The 26859-nt window shown below is 37.6% G+C and overlaps 1 protein-coding gene across 2 annotated transcripts in view; it reads right to left on the bottom strand.

Annotated features, from left to right (window-relative positions):
- HYDIN (HYDIN, axonemal central pair apparatus protein) overlaps positions 1-26859 on the bottom strand; it is a 423190-nt gene that overhangs the window by 377134 nt on the left and 19197 nt on the right. The window contains exons 2-4 of one of the 2 annotated variants that reach the window (XM_011976767.1): positions 24556-24885; positions 3687-3843; positions 1799-1924 (exon numbers count right to left, since the gene is read on the bottom strand). In XM_011976767.1, the coding sequence (XP_011832157.1) occupies positions 1799-1924; positions 3687-3821 (261 nt within the window). In that variant the 5' untranslated portion in view covers positions 3822-3843; positions 24556-24885. The remainder of the gene's footprint in view (positions 1-1798; positions 1925-3686; positions 3844-24555; positions 24886-26859) is intronic. The other variant, XM_011976766.1, reaches the window with a different exon arrangement.

Raw genomic sequence — 26859 nt, 5'->3', positions numbered from 1 at the left:
AACGAACAGAAAGTTAAAAATGAATAAGAGAGGAAATGCAAGCTTTAGAAGAAGGGCAGACAAAGAAGGTCCAACATATTCATAATTGAAAAATGATATGAAAAAATACTTGATAATTCAAGAAAAACTTTCCAAAAATAAAATAAAGGCCCACAGTATCTCAGGAAAAATGTAGTGGTATCCTAATACTGAACTTTAAATAATAACAATCAATCTTTGGGCACATGAGCTCAAAGATTAACTTATAGGGGGAGAAATCAAGCTGGCTTCTGACTTCTACATAACCATTATTTAAAGTCAGAAAGTCATGGGAAAAATGCCTGCAAAACTGTTATGACAATTTGTGGCCCAAGAATTTCATAAGTAACAAATCTGCAGTTCAGTATAAAGGCAAGACACAAATATTACAAAACACAAAAAACAAAGAAATACAGTCTTCATAAGCTCTTATTGAAGAAATTAGTAGATGACTGTCACCCATCTAAGAGATAAATGATTAAATTTCAGAATATAAATTAAAAATAACCAACTAAATTAAAGAGGAGAGGAGAGAAAGTGTAATGTAAAGTATCTGATTGCCTCATCCTTTATAGCAGAGTCAAAACCCATTAAAATACATACACTAGTAGTACACATGAAAAACTCCGCATAGCCTGATATGTGTTATGCTTTCAAAAAAGAGGAAATGGCCCTTAATTAGAAGAAATGTCTTGGAAAAGACCACGTTCCCTCCCCTCAAATTTGGAGGGTGGTTGTGGGGAACAGACAAAGCAATAAAAACTTAGCAATGCTCAGAACGGTGAAGTTTATGCAAATCCTAGACAAGGGAAGCAATGGTGTAGCAGTAAGAGCAGACAAGCCTCACTCATTCTTCATGAGGAACATAACATTGAAAAACTCTCAGGAATTTTCAGAGGAAAATTCTGCAGAACTCTTCGAGAAGAGGTTAATCTCCTCAGCAGCCCAACTATTGGAGGTTCATACCATAATTTGTGCATTAAAAGTAAAAGATTTTAAAAAGTAAAGTAAAGACACATTAAAGTAAAAAAAAAAGTAAAGATACATTTCTGCCTTCACAAATGTATCTTTAATCATACCACTTCTCACCATGTTCTCCACCACCATTCCAGTTTAAGCCACCATTAAAATTGTTAAATTAATTAACAGTTTAGTTAATTGTTAATTTAATTAAAATTTAATTAATTTAATTTGTTTTTAATTTAATAAATTAATTTAAAAATAGGAAACCAGAACTTTTATAATCATATGCTCCTAAAGCCTGGAATGTATGGTTTACATTCGAATATAGAAACATGATAAAATCGCTATTCTTTGGAGACTAAAAGGATACGTCTGTTATTGGAAATGAGCCAGAACAGACAACGAATGCCTACTTTAATTAAAAATTCCAACTCCTTCTTTTCTAGTGGACAGCTCAGATAAGGAGAGATTATTTGTTACACTAAGATAATAACTTAATTGGGCTTGACTAATAAAATTCTTAGAGTAGTTACTCCTACCCTGTATAAACTATGGTGTCAAATAGTATTCAGAAATAGCTAAGAAAGAAGTGTGACTAGTCAAAAGTTATTTTAAAAGAGGTTTGCACTTATTTATTGCAGTCTTCACCATACCAAATCAAAGATATGAAGATATTCAGAGGCAGAAAAGGAGGACTGAAAACAAACCCAATAAAGGATTAGGTAGCCAGGAAACAAATTTTACTTAGTTATTGTTCTGGAATTTTCGTGTTGTGCCAGGGCCCACTTTATATGCAAGTATGACAGAGAGCAGCTACCTTCTGATATGTTGTTTCCCCCATATCTAAGAGTTCGATGATCTGTGGTCGGCACATCAAACGTGTTTTTGCCAGTCTCTGCTCGGTGGTGAGGGACATTTCCTTCAGGAACTCTGAGGGTGTAAGCTAGAATGTAAAACAATAAGAACCAAAGATTCATAAGTGGTTGTACTGAAAAAGTATTTTCATAAGTACTAGTAATTAATAATTTGTGTTTGCAGCTTTCAGGATAATTCTGGAATGCCACTAAGTTCCCTTATAAAATATTTAAAATAAGTAAATTATATAAGAGAAGTACCCATCCACTTTTGAGGTCTTTGCACAGTAACTGAAAATGACATGTGGTTGCTGTTTTCTTATGATTCTAAAGGAATCACACCAAAGAACCTGAGAGAAAAAAGTCAAGAAATTGCACAGGAACATGTCCAAAGAGCTTAACATTTATGCTCAGAAGAGGCATCTGTGCATAAAACTCTCAGTTTGTAAAGTCACTCAAGGGCTTCAAAAATCAGGAGTTTGAAATACTTCTGTTTCTCAACTAACATTACAATATGCAAACAAAGCTTTTGGGTGTTTAACTATGATATGATGTTAGAGAGAAATCTTATAAAATTGCAAAGATCTAGGAAGTGTGACTACATCACTTAGGAATGAGTTTGAACTTCAGAGACATCACAAGAGCACATTTAGACCTCACTTTGAAAGAGCTCTGAGCTAATCAGCAGATCCCACAGTCACATTCACACACCTCAGTAAGAAGACAAAATGCTTTTACCCTTTCCAATGTTGTGAGAAAAAAAAAGTAACCCAGCATTTAAATAAAACGAACCCAACAAGGGATTAGTTACCCAGAACCAATGATAGTTATTGTGGTTCTAGAATGTTCCTGCTTTATATGCAGGGAGATTATGATCATTGGCAGCTACATAATGCTTAAGTATATGCCAAGACTTTTTAAAAACATTTGAGGGGATATAACTTAGCTGATTTATGTTGCCTTGGGTTAAATACAATGTATTTTACGAATGCTTATTTTTCTACAAATTTTATTGCTGTGATTGAATCCATTTAAATGAAGGTATATTTCTAATACAGTTTTCAACTTGGTTAAGTTCTTTTTGATTGGAACCCAGATAAGGATAATAAAATGTTAAGAGGTATCAGCTATATTGTGATTTAAATTAAAACAATTAGGTCTTACAAGCAAAATGCCAGGAGTTTCTTTAAATATGTACCAACAACCACCATAAAAGAGAATAATGATTGATTTTATTTCTCTAATTGGAATGCAACTTAAGATTAGTTTTTAAAATGTAGTGAATACTATCCCTGGCACTATACATTTTTACTAATATTTTCTATAGCATGTGGTTCATAATTAAATTATCACCAATCATAAATAATTAAAGCTATAAATACATTTTATTTTAAAGAATAGGAAAAATACATATTTTTCTTAAATACCACTTAGTCATTGTAATGCTCTGTGTTCTATAAATATACAAACAAAAATTACTCTTGACAATCAGTAGGCAGTAAATAATTAGGTTGAATCCTATGAAATTCTGATATTTGACTGTTTTTGAACTAAACAAATGACAGTTTGTCATGGTGCTACCTAATATTTAGAAAATCTTAAGAGTTCATTTGTAAAGTCTCACTTCAACTGATTAAGAAATCAAGCCTCTACTTTGAAGTATGTATGCAATTTCAAAACTTCTCAGACTTTAAAAGGTACCTACACTCTGCAGAAAGCTACCATTATAACTAAATTGATATTAATCAGTCAGTAATTCTGTTTGGCATTCTGAGAATGCCAAATAGCAATTGTCATTCTCCTAAGGAGATTGCATTAAGTATTTTACGTATTAATTCCCTGATACACTACCATTCGGTTTACTTCTTCTTCTGTAACCACCTTTGGATTCAGGGGTGGCAAAACCTTGCTTTGAAATCCTTTGAACATATTGACCAATCCCATCTGAACAGCCCCCATGGACTCCTCAAGTCTTCTACTTGTCATTTTTAGTAATTTTTTTTCTCACCTAAGAGTGAAAAAAAAAAAAGTCTTAGAACAAATACAGTTAATTCCTGAATACAGGTCACAATTTTTTTTAAGCTTTTTCAAATACAGGAAAGTTTAGAAAATACTGATCTTCCAAAATCCAAATGCTTGGAACAAATATCTTAACAAAGGATTCTATTCCATGTGACTTGATTTATCCTCCTCCCAAGATCTAGAATCCATTTTAGACAAAATAAGGGATTCTAGACTAAGCTCAGGAAGACATGGAAATACGAGTTATTTCTACATTTTGCCCCTTTTATCTTCCCAATGAGAAAAACAAACGCTGCCCAATTAAACATACTAAATAGTTTGATAATTCATCTACATATTTGAAAGCTCTCTCTTATGAGAATCAACGCTTCAAACAGAATAAACACAAGGTCACAGGCCTTCACAGCTGGACAGAGTTCAAAATAGCATGACATAAGATGGGGAAAGGAAATTTCTGGGAAAAGTTTTAAAGCTTATAGTCATAAATAAGCCAGTGAATAGCCACCCAATATCTCTGAATCAAAGAAATATGGCATCTCCCTTTTGCATATTCTTGTTCAGACTTCTGGCAGAACACTTGCAACTTCAGAAAACCATCTATGACTAGGTAGGGATTTCTATTTTTATTAATGGCAGGCTAGGTTATCCAATCATTGTGCTAAAAATTAGAACTAACTATAAATTCTTGATAAAATATCAAATTAAAAACCCTAAAACCATTTAAAAAAAAAAAAACAAAACCTCACAAGACAGTAAGGAAGTACCAGACCAAGACATAGGAGGAAGAGCTGTATAAAGGAAAGTAGATTTGAAGGAAAATATAATAAGGCACACTGAAATAAACCAGTAAAACACCAAGGGAAATTAACATGAAATTTTAAAAAAGGAAAAAGAGGTCATTATGGCAGAAAGCCTCTAAGATGGCAATTGGTGAAACAGAAGACAGTCAAAGAAGATCCAACATGCTATAATTGGAGCTCATTAAGAAGAAAATAAAGTAATGGAATGAAACTAATATTGCCCTACCTTTGGACAAGCTGGTAAGAAAATTCAGGTGTTCCCTCCTCTGGTACCAGTGGAAAGTTCAAACAACACAAGGTCTAGACTGCAGAAGAACTATTATTATAGCCCCAACCTTAACCACAATAAAAGCCAAACCAGTATCTTTTCCCTATTCTCAAGTTATTTATTTTTTTTAAATATTTCTTCCCAACAAGAGGATTTCTATTTTTTCCCCACACCCAGGTTTTTGCTATGTTGACCAGGCTGGTCTTGAACACCTAAGCTCAAGCAATCCTCCAACCTAGGCCTCCCAAGCAGCTGGCACTACTGGAATCAAGCTATTTTTGAACCTGTTTAGGAGCCTGCCCTGCTCTCACAGAAAGCCTCCTTAAGTGAACCATAACCTTTTCATATCTTCTAGGTGCATGAGTGGCATCACCAATTTTGACATTCAAGACAAATTTTGGTTGGGGAGCCCATTCTGTCAGAGCTGGGTGGTGACAACAACAGTAGCAGTAAAAAAGCATAGATTGTGATCTTGATTTTAAGACAGATTTTTAAAAAATCATTAACAAGACAATGAAGAATATTTTAGAGTGCGAAACACCATAATTCAAAATGATGATGCAACAATTATTATCTATGCACCAAAATAGCACAGAAACCATCCATATAAAGCAGAAATTATGGGAGATGCAAGGAAAAACAAATGCACAAATATTAGGAGATTTTAATAAACTACTCTCAGTAAGACCTGTTAGGTGGACAAAAACATAAGTAAGACCATAAAATATTTTAATGACATAACACGTTGAATAGGTATCAAACACTACATCCTAATAACAGAAAATATGCCTCCTCATCAGCAAATGGAATGGTCACAAAAATTTGGTTATATATTAAAAATATAATACCAAAGAAAATACCAGTGGTTCTGAATGCAGAAATATTACAAACAACAGTCTGATCATAATACAACAAAACTAGAAACTTAAAAACAAAACAAAGAAACGGGAAGGTCCATTCTCCTGGAAATTTTAAAGCCTTCTATTAAAGGACAACATAAAGTAAAAATCCATGAAAGGAAGAAACTACATTATCATTTTTGATTATACGATTACAGTTACAAAGAGCTAAAAATATGGTGTTATAAAATATCTAGCAAAGTTACATATGCAGGTACATCTGACTCAGCAATCCCTATTCTAGGAATCTATCCAAATGCTACACTAGCTAAAATATGAAACAATACATAAACCAATAAGAGTGGTTACCTACAGGAGGAGTAAAGGAACAGGGTAGAGGAGACAGGAATGAAAGAGAGATTTCTCTGAATGCACTTCACTATATAGCGCTGATTTTCAACCATGTAAGTGTTTTACGTATCAAAAATGAAAAAAGAAACGTGAAAGGAAAATCAATTCTTAAAAAAAAAAAAAAAAACCTGAAACAAATGAACCTTGCTGTATATCCAGCTGGTGCCATAACCACAGAGAGAAAACAATTATTCCAACCAACCTTAAAATACAATATTTTTGGTCGGGTGCGGTGGCTCACACCTGTAATCTCAGCACTTTGGGAGGCCGAGGCAGGCGGATCATGAGGTCAGGGGATCAAGACCATCCTAGCTAACACAGTGAAACCTGGTCTCTACTAAAAATACAAAAAATTAGCCAGGCGTGGTGGTGGCAGGCGCCTGTAGTCCCAGCTACTCATGAGGCTGAGGCAGGAGAATCACTTGAACCTGAGAAGTGGAGGTTGCAGTGAGCCAAGATCGTGCCACTGCACTGAAGCCTGGGTGACACAGTAAGACTCTGTCTCAAAAATATATACATATTTTGACTGTATTCTTAATGAGATATGCTGTCAAAATACAGAGAAAAGCAGAGAAATCTTATTTATCCAGTAGTCTTGCTGTTGGTCATGATATTAGTAATAATATTTTTAAAACAAGTAAGTAGCTACATCAATATAGTTAGGAACCAAGCATTTCAGTATCTTTAAAAGTATAAACCAAGAAAAGTTTTTATATTAAGAAACCCTATAATCTTAACATTTGAATTGAAAATAAATACAAGCTTGTGATGATTTTCTCTTTTTAAATAACCTGCCCACTGAAAAAGCCCATAAGCAACGAAAGTCCAGTGGCAATGACAGTGCTGAGACCTAGATTGTGGTCTCCAAGCACCATTTCCCACTAAAAGGAATCACAACTCCTTGGAGAAATGGGTAATTTGAGGACAAGGGTACAAAATGTATACAGTGAACTTGGCAGCACGTTGCCTCATACCATAAAACAAGAACGTTATCAAGAGCTACCAGGGTTGCCAGGGATCCAGAGCAACTGGAAGGCATTCCCATTAACCAAAGATGAGACAATTTGAGCATCAAAAAAAAAAAAAAAGTCGGCAATGGATTCGTTTTTTTAAATCTGAATTTAAATGATACTTTAAAAAAATAATTGGTCAACTTTGGAAGTTGCTAAAGCAACAAACTAATTACTTTGGAAATACTAAAAGGAAAGAATCAACCATTTATTCTGTACTATTTCTGTATAAATTACATTGTAGGTTAACCAAATAGTTGATGAAAGAAAATTACTCTTTATAAAAGAATTCCAACTAATAAATGCAGAAAAATGACAGAAAAATAATCACCATTTTGCAGCCCCTAATGAAATGAAGGATTATCAGTGCTAAAATAATTAGGTAAGATGTTGCTGAAGAACCTGATAATGGTTCAATCAGGCTGACAACACCTGAGTCCTCTAAATTAATCCTAACACTAAAAGAGTGAAACACAGGCATTACGTGCCTCCTGATGTGACGTAGTACACAGCACCACCTATGTAGTACTATGGACACAAATCGAAACCTAAATCTAACTAAGCCTCTGACCTACCAGCCCAACTGCAAGAGATAGAGGGAAAGGAAGAACATGTATGCTCTGTAAGAATACAAATAATCTAAATCCAGGATGTGAAAAATGTTATAGGAAAATGACTCAGTTTATTCATAATAAACATAGCATGAAAGAGAGAGGAAGAGGAGGAGAGAGGGGTGAGAAGGAGAAAAGAAGGGAAGGAGAGAGAGAGGTTATGAATTAAAATACAAGAATAGACCTTGTTTGGATTATGATTTTAAAAACTGAATAATGGATGATATAAAATAATTACTATTCATCAGATTAAACATTTTTGTTTTCAATTCATTAACTAATACGCCTATCAAACTATAGCCATTCCAAAAACTTAGTGGTGCTATTGCTATTGTTGTTATTATTTGCTAAGTATGTTAATAAACATAAAATGGTTTTAAAAATCAGTTTGTTTTGTTGGGAAGGATTATAGTACTATGGGTCTGATTTTTTGTAAAAGTTATTATCTGATATTTAGTGAATTATTTACAGGTAAAAATAAATCTTGTCTGATATACTTTAAAATACTACAGGAAAAAATATGTGTGTGTGCGTTCACCTCGGTAACAAACCGGCGTATCCTGGACATGTACCCCAGAACTTAAAAAAAAATAGAAAAATGAAAAAAATCTACATGAAAACACATCAGTTTTAATACCTACATAATATTCTATCATATCAGTCAACCATAATCAATGTACATGTTTTCCTAATATTCAATATTTAGATCATTTATATTTTTTACTCATTAAATATTTGTGATAACAAATAAATGTGTGTGTCTATATGCATGTATAGGTCAGATTAAGAATAGAGGAATGTTGGGAATTGTTGAAGCCAGATTTTACTATTATCTCTAATTTTTGCATGTTTTAAAATTTTCACAATGAAAAATATTAATATACTAGATCCATTTTTAAAACTGGCAAAGGACTTCCACTACTGATAAAATAGAGCAGACATATTTTTACTTATTCCTTCCATTAAAAATAGCTAAAAATTATAGGCATTTTATACATATAATAAGCAAAAGAAGACTGAAAGTTTCCAAAAAGAATGCAGACTAGCTAGGGACCTCAGATCCAAGGAATAACAGACTGATGAGTTCCCTCAGTTTTCTTTTGCTTCATTTACCCAACACTTTGTATTGGATGAGCCAACAGTTTGGAAAGGCCAACAAACATGACAAAAGAGGTTCCCAAAAATTCATGCTCTCTCTAGAAAAAAAAAAAAAAGAAGAAGAGAAAAAGAACCGCCCAGCAAGACAGAAAACTATTACTTTACTCCACAAAGTAATATATAGAAAACTATATATTACTCGACAATAAAAAGCAATGAACCATTGATACACACAACAACTTGGATGCATCTCGAGCAAAAACAGAGACAAAGCCAATCTCAAAAGGTCATTTATATAACATGTGATTTCATTTATATAACAGTCCCAAAATGATACAATTATAGAGATGAAGAGCAAATTAAAATTAGTGGTTGCTGGGGTTTAGGGATGGTGAGGAGGTGATTATAAAGGGATAGCACCAAGGAGATGTTTATGGTGATGGAACAGACACATAAAGAAGAAATAAAATGACAAAGTCTTGAGGCGTTGGGGTAAAAAAAAGAAAATTGGCTAGTAGGAAATTTTTTACTTCCTATAAGCTATGAGCTCATTTCTATATTACTGAATCCGATAAAGAAATTTTCTGTATTTGATTGTGGTATTGGCTAAACAAATCTACACCTGTGATAAATTGACATAGACCTACACACACACATTGAACCAATGACAATTTTCTGCTTTTGGTATTGTACTAGTTACACAAGACATAATCATTGGAGGAAATGGGAAGTCAAGGGTATGAAAGACCTCTCTGTACTTTCCTTGCAACTTTTTGTGTATCTATAACTATTTCAATATTTTTAATTTTTCAAGAAAAAAGAAAGACTGGCAAAACTCTGTTGACGAGGATGTTTAAGGTGGACACTCTCATATGCTATAGGTAGAATGTAAATCAGTAACCTCCTTTGGGCAATTTTTAAAAACTGTGCATATCCTTTGATGCATAGATATCATGGCAAGAATTTATCCCAAATATGAAAAGTTGTATTCACAAGCTTTGTTGTAAATTTAAACTGGCCATTCTAATTGAACAGAATGTCCTCCTTTTATCAAACCAAAATATAGGTATCTTGTTAAAATCTGATGACCAAGGTATTTTTTTAATCAAAACTCACTTATTTCTTAAGTACTTTAAAGCATGTGGCCACTTTCCTTTTGTACCTGATCACTAACCATATGTTGCAATTTCAGCCTGTAGTAGTTAGATCATGCTTTTGCAGCCCTGTATCAAGGATTAAGGTATTTTCCCTAAAACTGTGCTCATGCTTGCTCCTTCCGACTACAATGTCCTTCCACATCTGTACAGGTTCCTCTCTGATTCAAATGTAATTTCCTTATTAAAGCAATTTCTGATTCTAAATGTCCTTATTAAAGCAATTTCTGATTCTATCAGCTGAGAGCGATTGTTCAGCCTCTTTGACCTTCTAGTTGCTTAGTTTTTGTTACCGTTTATAGTACCTACTTGGCAGTTATATATGTGCTTATTCTAATCTTAATAGACTTTATAAGCTCCTCGAGGTAGAGACCGTAATGCATAGTGACTTGTCTATAATGGATGTATGTGAATATCTACTGAATAATCTACCAGTAGGCTAGACAGAGTCAACAGTCAGGAGTAGGGGTAAAAAATTATTTGAAAATGAGTCACCTAGTCCACTGCTCCAATATCTAACAAAGAACTGAATCGATGCAAGTGGGTCACATGCCTTCGTGTCTCTGGAATGCCTTGGGTCATGCATTAATCCATGGGTCAGCTGAACACCCTGCTTTTAAAGACCTTGCTCAGGTCAAGATATAGTAAAAGTGTCCACGAACCAAAGAATTTTTTAGCTAAAAAGGTCTGGATAACAAAGTACTTACTTTCAAAAATTTTTATTTTTAATTTTTGTGGGTACATAGTAGGTGTCTGTATTTCTGGGGTACTTGAGATATCTTGATATAGGCATGCAATATGCAATAATCATATCAGGGTAAATGGGGTATCCACCACCTCAAGCATTTATCCTTTGTGTTACAAACAATCCAAATGTTATTTTTAAAAATACAATGAAATGATTATTGTTGACTCTAGTCACCCTGTTGGCAAAGCACCTACTTTTCATAGGACATTTACTGTACCAGTGAGACATATCTCAAAAACTTCAGTTTCCATCTAGAATAAATTTTTAGTTTTTAAAGTTAATTTCACAAACTCCTAGAATTATATTTTCATTAAATAGCCATTCTATTCCTCTGCACCCCTTCTCCCCTATGTAAGCACATACACACTCCTTGTTCTGCCTCTTCCTCTATTTCTCATAATCTCAATTTGTCATCTCTCAAGTCAGTAGTACAAGAATCTTCCTCAACCCTCCTGCTCCCTCACCCCCTCCCCATCAGTCATGAAGTGCTATCCAATTGGATTCGTGAACATCTCCAAGCCCTTATATATGTTCCAAGACTAGTACAATAGTATCCCAACTGGGCTGCAGACCTCTAGTCTTCACATTCTTACCCCTCAAAATCTTTAAAATATGTAAATGTCCTATTCTACTCCCCCTTCACCCCACTTCCTATAGAATAAAGTCCATCCTTCTCAAATGACACAGAAGGTTCATTTCCTATCTGGCAGGAGGAGACATACTGCTCAACCATGCTGCTCCATGGCGGCTCCTGCCACTCAGCTTTACACCTGCTTCCCTGCCTTCACCTCTTCCATCTACTGACACCTTCACACTCACTCACTGATGATTCTGCCAGCTGGATCACACTGCTCTTTGCCTCTCAACTCTTGCTACAGTCCCGGGTGACTGCAGCAACTATGTAGCTAAAAACCCAATCAAGACACTTTCACCTCCATTACACTTCAATCTGCGTTCCCACAGATACCCTCTAGACCTCATCATTGCCAGATGCTGCTCTCTATCTAAATATAATCTTTAGTTCAAATAGCCCACTCTCAAAGATTTATGGGTAACAAGAAATTATTGCATCCAAGACATATTAGGAGAAGAAAAGCAAGTTTCAGAACAGTATATATGGTATGATTTCATTTCTGAAACAATACTAAGGACTAATGGGTGGAAAAATACTGAAGAAGATATCCCAAACTATTAAAAATACATTTAAAGCAATACAATCATAACAAACTATAAGAATCATAAGGGACTTTTACTTCCTAAGTGGATTTGATATTTCTAAAGTGTCTGAAGTTTTTACAGAAAACATATGCTACTTTTTACATTTAAAAATAATAAACACTGTGATGAGAGGTGGAGAGGGCACCCCTCTCTACATACATGATACTGAGCTGCCACTTTCCAGCGCGCTCTCTCTCTCTCTCTTCCACTATACATGGCTTCAGCCTCCTCATGCCCTTTCATCTCCTGGCCCCTCTTTGGCTCACTCAACCATCTCATGTCTACTCTCTTCCCTCTTCAGCCTAGATCTCATAGTCAGTTTCGTCACCATGTCCAAGCAATATTGTCAACGTCGTGATTCCAAGTCTTGCTGTCATAGCCAGCAAAACCCTTACACTGGTCAATCCAGCTGTTCCAGTTCTCTACTACACCCAGGCTGTTATGACTGCCAGAGAAAACCACACAGCAGCCTAGACTCACAACTTTGCAAATTCAGCGTCTGCAGCCTCTGCTGGGCCCCTCAGACCACCTCATCTGTTTCCTTTACCAGCCTTCTTCCCGGCAGCTATTTCTCTTCCTGCCATTCTAGAGGGTTTATCCCACTTGAATTTCTTCTGAGTTCCAGCTCCATTGACCCAACTGCCTACAAGATGCTTCTACTTAGTGTGTCCACAGGCACCGCAAGCTCAGCATGTTCCCCCAGCTCTGCTTTCTCCTATATTCCCTCTGTGAATGAAGTATCATTCACACAATTGTCCATATCCCAAGTACAGGCATCACCTATGACTTTTCTTTCCTCAAACTAACCATAAAATAACATATTTGTGGACCACTTCCTATGTGCCTGACAATGTTCCAAGCATTGTATATTTTAGTTACTTTAATCCCCACAGCAACCTTAGATAAAGGTATTATTACCCTTCCCATATCACAGATAAGGAAACTGAGGCACAGAGGAGGTAAGTAACCTGCCCCAGTTCACACAGTAGCAAAGCATAGAGCCCAGAATAGAACCAGTCATTGTGGTCCCAGAGTCCGCGCTTTTGATCATGACATAATTCTGCTCTTACCTTGCTTGTGAATCTACCTCCTTAGTATCTCACAAATTCACCACTCCTTTCCATCCCTGCTGCCCCTCCTTTGTTAATGTCACTATCACATCTTGCCTGGATGACTGCAACAGCTTAACTGACCTACCCAACTCCAAAATCATGCCCCTCTCATACCCTAGCCATTCTCCACGCTGCAGCCACAGTGACCTTCCCAAAGGGAAAATTTGGTCATGCCATTTCCCTGCCTAAAATCCTTTAGTCCAGAACACTCTCCACACTGCTTAGCATGCCGTTCATCCCTGGAACTTGCCCGTCTTGCACTTGATACCCAGCCAGCAGTTCAGAATGTGTCCTGTGCTCACACACCACAGACTCACACATAACACCAGGAATGCCTTTCTTGCTCTCCCACCCCATGGCAGCTAATTCCCATTGGTCTTTCCAGATTCAGCTGTCACCTCTTTCAGAAAGTTGCGAATGACTCCCAAGGCTGCCCCCTCCTTATGATCTTGCAGGTCCTCGTGCTCACTCCTATCATGGTTATTGATCCATCTCTCTCCCCTCTGGACTCTTAAGTTTTTTGAGGACAGGAACTTTGTCTTTTTCATCACAGTATTCCCAGCACTCTGTACAGGGCCTCATACACATACTAATCTAATAAATATGGTTAATTAATTAATTAATCCATCCATCAAAATGACTTTTCCCAAATCCCCAAATGTGCCAGCCTATTTCACACCTCTAACAGCCTCATCCTTTCCTCTCACATCCTGATCTCCATCTGTCTAGCAAACTTCTGTTCATCCTACAAAACCCATCTCAAGAATCTGCAGAAGGAAGGCTTTCTCTAGTGCGCTCAAGGAGTGCTATAACTCTGTCCTTTGCATATGCCCTTCTAATTAAATGCATCGAATACACTGCATTGTAATTATTTGCTTACAAGCCTGTTTCTACCTCCAGAATGTAAGCTTCTTGCCTGTAGGGATCATGTGTAATTGGCACATACAAGAAGCTCAGTAAATAATTGTTGAATGAATATTAAATTGCATTTATTAAAAGAGAATTTTCACTAGGCCAAAACATTTCTCAGAGGAACTATTTCGCTCATTTGGTTTGTTTTTCTTAATTTAAAATGTCAACCTTTGGCTCCTTCCAATGTTTCTACTTAACAGAGTCCAGGTTAAGTAAGAGTTCAGTATCTGTGATGTAATGTCTTCTTTCAGAGAATATTAAAAAGAAAAGTTAGAAAAATATATTCTTAGCTAACTCTCGAGAAGGAGAACCAGATAGAATAGGGTTTGCCATTAAAGCTCTGTCTTTATAGATTTGCACCACTGAATTCTAAAAAATTAAAAAAAGAAGAAATGTTTTGGAGTAGACATCCTTAAGCACAAAATTCCTTTTCTGTATGGAATTGAGTTCTGTTCACTTCTAGGAACACACAAGGGAGCTGAGTCTAAAAGAGTTCGAATTTAGAGTAGATTGCAGCCTGGTAAAGCAGAATTTCATAATGTGTATTATTAAATTAGTGAATGCCTCCAGATGCTGCAGGGATGTGTACATGTCACATTAATAACTATCATGATCACCATAATCATACCCTCACCCCCATCTCTGTCATCTCTCTTTGCTTTTTCTTTATCCTAAATGTCTCAAAAAACTCATTTCCTATACTTTTTTTTCCTGCCATCTTCTATTCCCAAGCCCCTCCCTTCTTTGCAGAAAAGCCAAGCAAAAAAAATTTTTGCTCCCAGTTAAATCTTTGAACAAGTTAAAATTCTTTCTACCCAGTACACAGCATGTAAAATGTAAACAAATCTTAAAGAACTTAAACGTCAAACACTGCCTTTTCTATTTACACATGCATTACAGTAGCCCAGATCCTTTAACACATTTAAATAAATACAAACATTGCTTGATAAAAATGTTTTCCCCAGTTTAAAAAAATAACAAACCTGTACGTTGTGCACATGTACTTAAAGTATAATTTAAAATAATAATAATAATAATTTTGGGGTCAGGTGCGGAGGCTCACGCCTGTAATCCCAACACTTTGGGAGGCCGAGGCAGATGGATCATGAGGTCAGGAGATCGAGACCATCATGGCCAACATGGTGAAACCCCATCTCTACTAAAAATACAAAAATTAGCTGGGCATGGTGGCGCGTGCCTGTAATCCCAGCTACTTGGGAGGCTGAGGCAGGAGAATCGCTTGAACCAGGGAGGCGGAGGTTGCAGTGAGCTGAGATCATGCCACTGCACTCCAGCCTGGCAACAGAGTGAGACTCCATCTCAAAAATAAAATAAAATAATTTTTGTTTTCCTCTCAGAAAAAGCTGTTAGCAGTAATAAACCAAAACTGTGAGAAACTATTTTATTTGCATTAAGACCAAAGGCTTGGGGTCATCAGACGTAGGCTTAAATCTTTTTAAGCCTCAGTTTCCTCACCTAAATAATGGAGATAACAATAAAAAGAGTGAGCCTACTCTAACAATTACCTATTGCCATCTAACAAATTGCCCCAAAACTTAGTGGTTAAAAATAATAATAAACACTACTTATTTATCATAGTTTCCATGATTCAATAATTCAAAAGAAGTTTGGCTATGTGATTCTGGCTTGGAGTCTCTCATGAGATTGTAGTCAAAGATACAGCCAGGTCTACAGTCATCTGAAGGATTGACTAAGGTTGGACAATACACTTCCAAGATGGCTCATGACCAGCAAATTGGTTCTGGGTGTTAGTGGGAGGACTCAGTTCCTCCTCTCACAAGTCTCTTAACATGGTTGCTTGAGTGTCCTCAAAGCATGATGACTGGCTACCTCCAGGGTAAGCAAGCCAAGAGACCATGGGAGAAGCTACAGTGTTCTTTTTGACAGTGTGTGAAGTCACATTTACAAGAATGTAAATACCAGAAAGTGACAATAACTTGGACCCATCTTGGAATCCACCTATCACATCCATCTCATGCATTTATTAGGAAGATTAAATGAGATAATGTTTGTAAAGTACTTCACTTTGCACAATGCCTGGCATATAATTGTTAATTGTTGTTATTAGTAGCAGAAAGTTTGGTTTTAAAAAAAAGAAAGCGAAAGGAATTCTATGCAATTAACCTTGTTTTCTGGAAGTAAATGTGAATGCATAAAACTGTTCACGTCTTCAACTTCTGCTTCTGCTACAGTGAAGGCAAGGGCTACTATACCCTGAAATGTTGATAAGTATTATTTTCACCCCAAAACACCATTTTTACAAGAAAATATCAAATTAAAAATAAGGAAAATATTTAAATACCATATGACTTTGATTGTCAGTGTGGGGTTTTCTAGGCATTCACTGAGTGTAAGAATTAATTTTCGCTTTTTAATCCTGCTTCATCTTCTAGCTTTCTACTGTCTCTAAAGCTGTCATGTGGTATGTTTTTCTATTTATTTGATCTTTTTAAAATTGGATTATTTCAGGTTTTATAGGTTTCACATTGGCCTCTGCTGTCTTCTCCTTGAAAAGCTTCTTGAAAACAATCTGTCTCTGCAGGATATGTGCCTTCTTATATTTTAGGTAGATAAAAGAAAGACAAATTCTGTTAAGAATTCACTTATTTGACCCATGTTAAAGAAAAGGAAAATGCAGATACATAATGAAAAGTAGTTTTTCCAAGGCCTCAAATTACAAAATGAACTGCTTCTCCAAAGGAAAGTATCAGGTATTGGAAACTTGTTCAAACTGTAGAAGTTTCCAGGTTAGACACAGGCAAAGAAAAAAATCAAATAGCCAACTAAGGACCATGTAGCAGGAACGAAAAAACAGAAACAGAGAAAGGTATGGTTGCAAAAAGTGCTTATTATTTGTGAGCCCCAATTTACATCATTTTCATGACTCATACCAAGAATCTCCAACTATTATAGTTTCAAAACAGACTACTCTTGTCACAAGGAAATTCAATTATCTTATTTTACAATTTAATAAGTAGTAGATGTGATAGGCAATTTTATGTGTCAACTTGACTGGGTCATGAGATGCCCAGATAACCAGCTAAACATTATTTCTGGGTATGTCTATCTAGATGTGTCTGGAAGAGATTAGCATTTGAATCAATGGGCTGTGTAAAGTTCATTGCCATCCCCAATATGAGTGAGCAGCATCCAATCAACTGAGTGCCTGAATAGAACAAAAAGTTGGAGGAAAGGAGGATTTGCCCTCCTTGCCTGACTACCCTGAGCTGAGATATCAATCTCTTGCCCTCAGTGCTCATGGTTCTCAGGCCTTCAGATGCAAACTGGAATCTACACCATTGACTCCCCAGCTCTCAGGCCTTCAAACCACACCATCAGCTTTCCTGAATCTTCAGCTTGCAGATGGTATATTTGTTAGAGGAGTTTGAACCAGGGTAACTCCATGTTGAATAGGGCTAGGTAAAATGAGGCTGAGACCTACTCGGCTTCATTCCCAGCCAGTTAGGCATTCTAAGTAACAGGATGAGACAGAAGGTCAGCACAAGATACAGGTCATAAAGACCCTGCGGATAAAACAGGCTGCAGTAAATAAAGCTGGCTAAACCCCACCAAACCAAGATGGTGATGAGAGTGACCTCTGGTCATTCTCACTGCTACACTCCCACCAGTGCCATGAAAGTTTACAAATGACATGTCAATGTCAGGAAGTTATGCTATATGGTCTAAAAAAGGGGCGCATGAATAATCCACCCCTTGTTTAGCATATAATCAAAAAGTAACCATAAAAATGGGTAACCAGCAGCCCTCGGGGGTGCTCTGCCTATGGGGTAGCCATTCTTTATTCCTTTACTTTCCTAATAAGCTTGTTTTCACTTTATTCTATGGACTTGACCTGAATTCTTTCTTGTGTGAAATCCAGGAACCCTCTCTTGGGGTCTGGATCGGGACCCCTTTCCAAAAACATATTGTGGGACTTCTCAGCCTCCATAATCCCACAGATCAATACCTTATTGTAAATGTCTTCCTAGATATAGATATAGATATAGATACAGATATAAATACAGATGTGGATATGCTATTTGTTCTGTTTCCCTAGAAAATCCTGACTTAAAACAGTACAGTATCTACTATATGCAAATAACTATGTTAATTAATTCTAAATAAAAACATACTGTTTTTGAGGAGTAAAGATGAAACTTAGTGATACGGTTACTAGCATACGGTAATAAGCACCTAGAAACCCAACGGAATTTTGACCTTGACTCTGCATATCTGCCCACATTCAGGCTTGGTTCACATCTCTAAGTGAAAAGCATTGTTACAGTTTGATTGAGCAGGTGATCAATTTTAATTTGAGTTTCAATGAGGTAGATAAGAGATAAAGTGATATGACCGTTTAAAAGATTTTATTGTGAAATATAATGTGCATACAGAAAAGTGCCTCACATAAAGAATTATTACAAAGTGAACACCTGTATAATAATTACGGAGGTTAAAAAACAGAGCACTGCCAACACCCCAGAAGGCCCCTCTCATCCGTAGACCCTCTCTCCCCACTAAAGGTAACCACTATCCTCACTTTTTGTAGAAATCACTTCTTGATTCTCTTTGTTTGTTTGTTTGTTTGTTTGAGACAGAGTCTTACTTACCCTGGCTGGAGTGCAGTGGTGCAATCTCAGTTCACTGCAACCTCCGCCTCCCAGGTTCATGCAATTCTCGTGCCTCAGCCTCCCGAGTAGCTCGGATTACAGGCATCCACCATTATACCCGGCTAATTTTTGTATTTTTAGTGGAGACAGGGTTTCACCATGTTGGCCAGCTGGTCTCAAACTCCTGACCTCAAGTGATCTGCCCGCCTCGGTCTGCCAAAGTGTTGGGATTACAGGCATGAGCCACTGAGCCTGGTCCCTTAATTATCTTTTATGACTTAAGCATGCATCCCTAAACATTATAGTTTTGCCTGACTTTTAATATCTAGATGAATGAAATCACATATTATATACTTTTTTGTGTCTAGATTATTTTACTCTAATGTATCTATTTTATTATATACAGCTGTAGTCCATTTTGTGTATAATAATCCACTGTTTGAATTTACTGCAATTTATTTATCCATTCTACCACTGATTAACATTTGGGTTGTTTCCAACTTGAGGTTGTTTCCTATTATTCTGTGATGCTATGAACATTTTTGCAAATGTCTTTCCATGCACAAAGGCAATCAGAGTCTGTATCTAGGAAAGAAACTGCTGGATCATAGAGTACATGCAGGATAGGCTCTCTCTGTGGTCTTGGACTGACTCTATCCTCCCCCATCTCTTGCTTGTAGTTCTGAAGAATAACCGTAGAATGTGCTAGGAATGCAACATCTGAGATGGAAAGGGAATGGCTGGAACTGTCTGGGCTCTGTTCTGCTACACCCACCCCGAGAACAGGATGTCTTTCAATGCTTTAGCGCAGTGAGTCATATTATCCCAGGGTATAAAAACCAGGGAGGGCTATTTTCCAGGGTCCCTCAGCTGCGGGGCAAAGTGAGACTCCATCTGCCTTGGGCAGCTTTCCTGAGCCTTGGGGGACTGGCCTGCAATGAATCCTGGGTTTCTGGGTTCCTGGGTTTCTGTTATCCCTTCTAATAAACTGACTTCATGTAATCTGTTGTATGTGAGTGTTCTGTCTCAACAAACTCAGACAAGTTGGTAATTGGTGCACAGTGAATCTCCTTCATAGTATGCATATCTTAAGCTATAGTAGTTGAGACTGACTAGTTTTCCCAAGTGGTTGTACCTATTTATACTCCCATCAGCAGTATATGAGAGATCTGGTTGCCATTCAAACTTGCAAGTACTTGCTATTGGCAATCTTAATTTTAGCTATCTGGTGGATGTGCATGATAGCTCATTGTGGTTTTATTTTGCATTTCCCTGATTGCTAATGAGATGGCGTATCTTTGCATACATTTGTTGGCCATTTGGATCTCCCTTTTTGTGAGATGCCTTTGAAGTGTTCAAGTCTCTTGGCTTTTTTCTATTAGGTTGTCTTTTTCTTACTGATATGTAGAAGTCCTTTAAATATTTTAAATAGAAGCCCTTTGTCAGTTAAATGTTTTTACAAATATCTTTTCTCCCTCTACAGCTTGTTTTTGCATTTTAAAAGGCTTCATGGGCCTACTTTCAGTTTATTCCTACTCCTTCGAGGCAGTCCTTTGAAATAGAAACCCAAAGAGATGGGAGTTTACTAGGCTCTGGTCACCAATCCCTGTTGTATTAGCCCCAAAAGGCTGCCCATCCACTTAGTCTCACAAATCTTCCTTGAAATTTTCATGTGCTCTCAGGGAAAGAAGGGGCTCCAATTTTGGGGTTCATCTCCCTGGGCCTCTACCCTCCCCTAGACTTGGCCTAGTAATCCTTCACCATCTTGTAAGCCTTCTAAAGCCTTGAAACAAGCTTTTGTTTATAATCTGTCCAGCCTTTCTAGTCACCGTCAGGAGTGGGGTGGGCCTGAATTACCCAGCCTACCATTATCAGGAAGTAGAAATCCCCCATTTACAACATGATACAGGGAGAGATACTAATCCATGCCTAAATAACTTTCCAATTCAGAAAAGGAATTAAAAAAACAAAAATTGAAGAGAAAATGGCAAAATGAATAATACAAGTTTCAGAGGCATGTGAACCAGAGCAACTCCATCCTGAGTAGGAGGTGGGTAAAATGACGCTGAAACCTACTGGGCTGCGTTCTCAGACAGTTAAGGCAGTCTAAGTCACAGGATGAGACAGGAGGTCAGCACAAGATACAGGTCATAAAGACCTTGCTGATAAAAGTTTGCAGTAAAGAAGCCAGCTAAAACCCACCAAAACCAAGATGGCCACGAGAGTGACCTCTGGTCGTCTTCACTGCTACACTCCCAACAGCGCCATGACAGTTTCCAAATGCCATGACAACATCAGGAAGTTATCCTATATGGTCTAAAAAGGGGAGGCATGAATAATCTGCCCCTTGTTTAGCATATTATCAAGAAATAACTATAAAAATGGGCAACCAGCAGCCTTTGGGGCTGCTCTGTCTGGAGTAGCCATTCTTTTATTCCTTTACTTTCCTAATAAACTTGCTTTCAGTTTACTCTATGGACTTGCCCTGAATTCTTTCTTGCACAAGATCCAAAAACCCTCTCTTGGGGTCTGGATCGAGACCCCTTTCCAGTAACACAGGAAGTGGCCAGGACTAGTAAAAGTCTACTGAGCGCACGGCTCAGATTTCTGAAATGAACCTGGATCATCGATTCATGCCACCTAATCCAAGACTTGTACAGCTGAAGTCTTGACATCTTGATTGCTTCATTTTAGGTATCAGGCTGAGATACAATTCCTGTTAGCTGAGATGGACATTTAGTGTATCAACACTGAATGGCTGAATTACAGTGGCCAAAAGTGAATTTTTTATTTATCTACCAAACAAGAAAGGGCACATTTTCCAGACCCTTCTCACTTGAAGAACACAAAAGAACAATACATTTTTTGAAAAGACATTAAAATTGAGGTTCTCTGAACTTTATCAAATTCAAGCCTGGGCCACTGATCTTCTTTCAGAAAGAGTCTTGATCAATACATGGATCTAGACTGGGAAACTCACTATCATGAACACCCTCAGACACCCTGGGGAAAGGCACAGTACTTATCTCTGAAACATCTAGCCTCTCCTTCCAAGTCCATTAACCCAATCTGTACACTCTCTCCCTCCTCTTTCTAGGTTCTCCCTGTTTCCTTTGATCAAACTGTTCAAGGGTAAAATGCCTAGAACCTTCTTCTTCCATCCTGCCCCCTTGTCCATGCTTAGACTTATCCCAAAGATCTCAGCTGAAACAGCACTTAATCTAGAAATCCTTTCTCTAAAGGCTTTCTAGACCCTTGACCTCTCTGACATCCCCTTCTTATATGTCCTCAGAGCAATGCACTTTTCACATAAGATATAAATATGTAACTAAATTTTTATGTCTTCCTTCCCTACCAGAGAGTAAGCTTCATGAGGTCAGAGATCTCAACCATCTTGTTCATTGCTGTTATACATCCCTTGCATAGTGATTGGCATAGAGTCAATAAATATTTGTTGAATGACTGGACTGACAGCTGAATCACCGATCTGTTCATTACATTTTCCTTCTCAAAGATATCTACATTTAAAAAAGAATAATTTGGCAGATATTTATTGGTTTTTACTATCCTGCATCCACCCCCCACCACCTTGCTGGAACAATGTCATGGATTTCCCTAGGGAAACCCCTCACTCCAATCCAGGAGTGGACTATGTCAGCATTACACCTCCCTAGCTATATGGTTCAGAACACAGCACATGACTCAAGCCAAGCCTATCAAAGCCAATGAGGCTTAATTCTGATTTTGGGGGGAAACTGCTGCAAGAGAGGCAATGCTTTCTTTGTATTGAGGTGCTGAAATTGGGCTTTGAGCCTGAAGCTGCTGGCAGTCATCTTGCCCCTAAGAGGGGAGAGGCTGTCTGAGAACGAAGCCACACAAATGACAGCAGTGCCAAGAGACTGAGTTCTTAGGCCATCATTTGAATTCTTAGATCCAGCCAGGAACTTCTGAGTCATCTGAGCCAGTCAATGTTTTTTGACACAAGTGTCATCTGAGCTGTATGCTGTGACCAGAGTATCCTGACAAAGTGAATTCCTTATAAATAATTGCAGCCCATCTATTATTTGTAATGTATTATCATAGCATGAATAACTTGAATCATCATCCAGACTGTAACTTGCAAAAGCAGTTTTTGATGATCTTTTTCAATTTGTCTAATATGCTAATTTAAACATAGCAGACAAGTTATTTTAAAGCCATGTTTGCCTTACTAAAATATACTAACTTCTATCTTGTATGCCTTTGATTCTGTCAACACCAGAGTCTGAAAGACTGGTAGGATTTCAGGAGCACACAGTGAGAACACCTTTTGTTTCTGCAGCCATTACACGTGATGAATGTTCATTTGGAGAATTTGCTTCAACTATTACAGACACATGCATGGTATGTGCATGCATATACACACCACTTAAGCTAATCTACTTTATAAGATTCTTATGAATGCTACTCAATTCATATTACTTTCATTGCAGCAAATTCTTAAATACACATTTGTTTACACATTTGCTACAGTGAAGAACAGGTAATGAAATTACCATTTATTGATAACTAAAAATCCTTACTTTGGATGCAACCATCAAATCAATGAAGGCTTATTCATATTTTAAAGTAAACAAGAGATGTAATGGCCCTCTTTTGCTTGTTTAACAATAAATAAATAAGCTGCAGTCTACCATTTCTTAGTGACTTCTTTATGAAAGAAATCTAAGCAAAACAAATCCCTGAGCATATTAATTTCTTTTCCTAACATCTGCAACAATCCATCCTTTCACTCAGTTGTTGTACCAGTTTTCCTAATCTACAGAATTTTCTAATATGAGAAAATGTCTTCTTATATGCATATATAATGAATTTAGTAGATCATTTTCTCAAACCTATTTATCTTGCTTGGATTCAAGTTTGTGTTTTCAATTAAAAATACTCTTTAACTGCTCCTAACCATTTTTAACAATCTATTAAAATATTTCTTTTGGCTATCCAGTATAATTTCCTCTCCCTTGTCCCTCCCCTATTCTCCTTCTGGTAAGAACCCACTGCCCTCTCCAGAGAGGTAGGCAGATATAGCCAACCATAGTATCCTATCCTTTTCTGCTCTGATTGCTCTTGGGGGTGTACATGTGACCCTAACAATGCCAATCATAATCCTTGCCTTGAATGATGGCTAGACATTGGCAAACAGAAGTTCTTTCTTTGGGCTTGCTGGGCCAAAAATGAATTTAAAGGTATTGGCAGCCCTATCACATGGAGAAGTCCTTCTGTAGAACAAAGCCAAGTATATAAAAGCAGAGATGTGAGCGGGGTGGATGGATGCATAGACGGATAGAAGGAGGTCAGAAAGATGAATACAAGTGAATCATAGCAGACATCAATAGCAGTTCCAAACTTTGAGACCCTGCTGTCTGTGGTTCATCTTTTGATCCTGTGAGCCACCCTAGTGTCCTAACTAAATGGACTAATAAATTTCTGATTTTGATTAAGCTCTATTAAAGTAAGTTTCTGTCACTTGAGATCTAGCATTCTCTATGATAATTACTATATTTGTAGGCATCATACATTTACCTGAAATTTATTCCTGGAGTTTATTAGGAAGATTTACAAATAACTACTATGCAATGGCATGAACTGCTATTTCCAAGCAAGTTAAAAATGCCTCATTTCTATTAGAATAGGAGAGAATAAGCTTATACTTTTTGTACCTCTATCTAATATATAGACTAATTAATCTGTGCCAAGGACAGTTAAGTATGCTTTACAATGCCTGGAAATTTAGGAATTAAGAAAAATTGCTGTATCTCTGGATTAGGTAACAATTAGGTAATTGTGTAATTCCATACACAAATTATTCTGTTCTTATGAAGCTCACATTTGAATATGACCAGCACATACCAGTGTCTTTGCAGAGGCTCATGTGGGTCCAAAGAATTCTGGTCATCCCAAATGTGTGAGTCCAGAACAAATAGAAAATAGTTCCCCAGCACATTGGGAGGCCGAGGTGGGCAGATCACTTAAGCCCAGGAGTTTAAGACTAGCCTGGGAAATATGGTGAAACCCCATCTCTACAAAAGATAACAAAATTAGCTGTGCATGGTGGCACACACTTTTAGTCCCAGCTACTTGGGAGACTGAAGTGAGAGGATGGCTTGAGCCTGGGAAGCAGAGGTTGCAGTGAGCTGGGATCGTGCCACTGCACTCCAGCCTGGGTGACAGAGTCAGACTCTGTCTCAAAAAAGAAAAGAAAATATCATTATCAGAAAGAAAAGAAAATATTTCTGTCTCAAAAAAGAAAAGAAAATATTTCATATCAGAATGAAAATATTTTATTCTAGAGACTGGAAAACTGACACATTGTACATGCATTTTCCCCCAAGTGCTAACAATATGAGTTATTTCTGCAAACATTATTAAACATATTAATATTTTTGCAAACATTATTAAAAATTGATCTTATTTGTTAACCAAATTCTGACAAAAAAGTAACACCTGGGAATCAGATTTCCCTTCACAGAAAAAATGCTTAGAATTATTTTAATAAAATCAGCTATAACATAAGAGCAAACTTGGATTTACTCACTGACACTTCCATGGCTCCAACTGTAATCAGTAGAGAAAGGGACTAGTGCTTTCATCAATCTCCACCAGCCATTAGGGATGTGGCAATTTCCAGAAGCAAGTGAACAGCAAGCTCGTTTGACCCTTCCCGATTGAGTGCTTTCAGCATTGATCACTGGCTCGTACATCCTTACGAGCAGATACTTGTTAAATGCTACATGTCTACCTTTTATTAAAATGTCAAATGTAATTCTTTTAATTCATATCGGATGTGTGTCATAACAGAATTCAGTAATGAAAACCAATGACAGAGATTGGTTATATAGTATAATACTGTACTTGAGCTGTCTGGCATATAACAGGGCCATTTTTCTTCTTTCAGTTATCACATTGGTAAATATTGAGAGGAAATTCTTAGTGTGCTGCTTTCACAGGGTTTGGCCAGATCAATTCCCATTAAAAGCTTGAAAAATATCTGCATCCACTCTATATCTCTAACAAGGAAAACAATAAGATATTCTTCTAAAATTAAAGAGGACTTCCACTCCTAGTAATGGCAAGTAACAGTTAGTTGAACCAACCATCCACGTGAACACAATGAAAAGCTCTAGGTGAAAAAAAAAAATTAATCTTAAAGAGCTATCAAGATAGTGAATGATTACCAGACCAAACCACAAAAGAAATCAAGCACCACAGAAGTAAGCAAAGCCCTGGAATACCATAGTCACTTTTGCCCTTAGGGCATTTGCTGATGCAGAAAAATTGGGGCCTTGGTTTCGGTGGCCTTACCAGCCGATGAGATAGAAGTCAGGCGCTATGATGGCAGACCAGAAGGAGCTCACGTGGGCCACTACCACAGAGAAGGAACAAAAGGGCCAATGAATACGGACCCTACAGAGTGATCATCTGAGAAACCACATTGGGATGCATCGGGACAACAGGGGAACCCAGAGAACTGAGAGGAGCAAACTGGGCACCAGCCTGTCTGGGCTCAGTATGGAGCCAGGAGAGCCTCTCCAACACGAGAAAGGGCAAGTGAGTGAGTACCCCTGGAAGATTCATGTTCTCCACAGAGGCCTGTACAAGACTGGGAATGAGAGAATCATCCTGCCCCCCTGAAACCCATCCCCAAAACTTATGGAATGAGGCAGAGAGCCACCCCAGCATTTTGCAGGGGTAATTCCAGAGTCCAAGGGGACCTCCACAAGCCTTGGGCCCCAGAGCAGACAAGCACCAGTGCCACAGCTCCAACAGAGGCCACAGTTGTGGTTCTGGGGAGCACTAACATTGCTCTGCCACTGCTTGACAGCCAGGGCTCAGTGCCAGCTTCTGGCCCACCTTCAGCCTGAAATTGGCTGGCCACCTTTCCTACCCCACCATTGGTAGCCAGCTATGCAACACTTGCTAGAGCCTCCAGCCCAGTGGTTTCATTTTTGTGTGAACTCAGCTGGAGGGCACAGCCTCCTGTTGTCACAGGAAGACCCTACCCACCCCTGCCACAGGTAGCCAAGTGGGCAATGCTTGCTAGAGCTTCTAGCTTCAGCAGTCTTGCTTCTGTGTGAACTCAGCTAAAGAGCACAGCCTCCTGTTGTCCTGGACAGCAGAGCATGTGACCCTACTGACCTCAGCCACTGATGCCAG

The sequence above is a fragment of the Mandrillus leucophaeus genome, unplaced genomic scaffold (assembly GCF_000951045.1).
Source record: "Mandrillus leucophaeus isolate KB7577 unplaced genomic scaffold, Mleu.le_1.0 Scaffold17, whole genome shotgun sequence".
In the NCBI taxonomy this organism is placed as follows: domain Eukaryota; kingdom Metazoa; phylum Chordata; class Mammalia; order Primates; family Cercopithecidae; genus Mandrillus; species Mandrillus leucophaeus.
The sequence above is the reverse complement of the archived record's forward strand: the minus strand, read 5'-3'. Positions and strand labels throughout refer to the sequence as shown.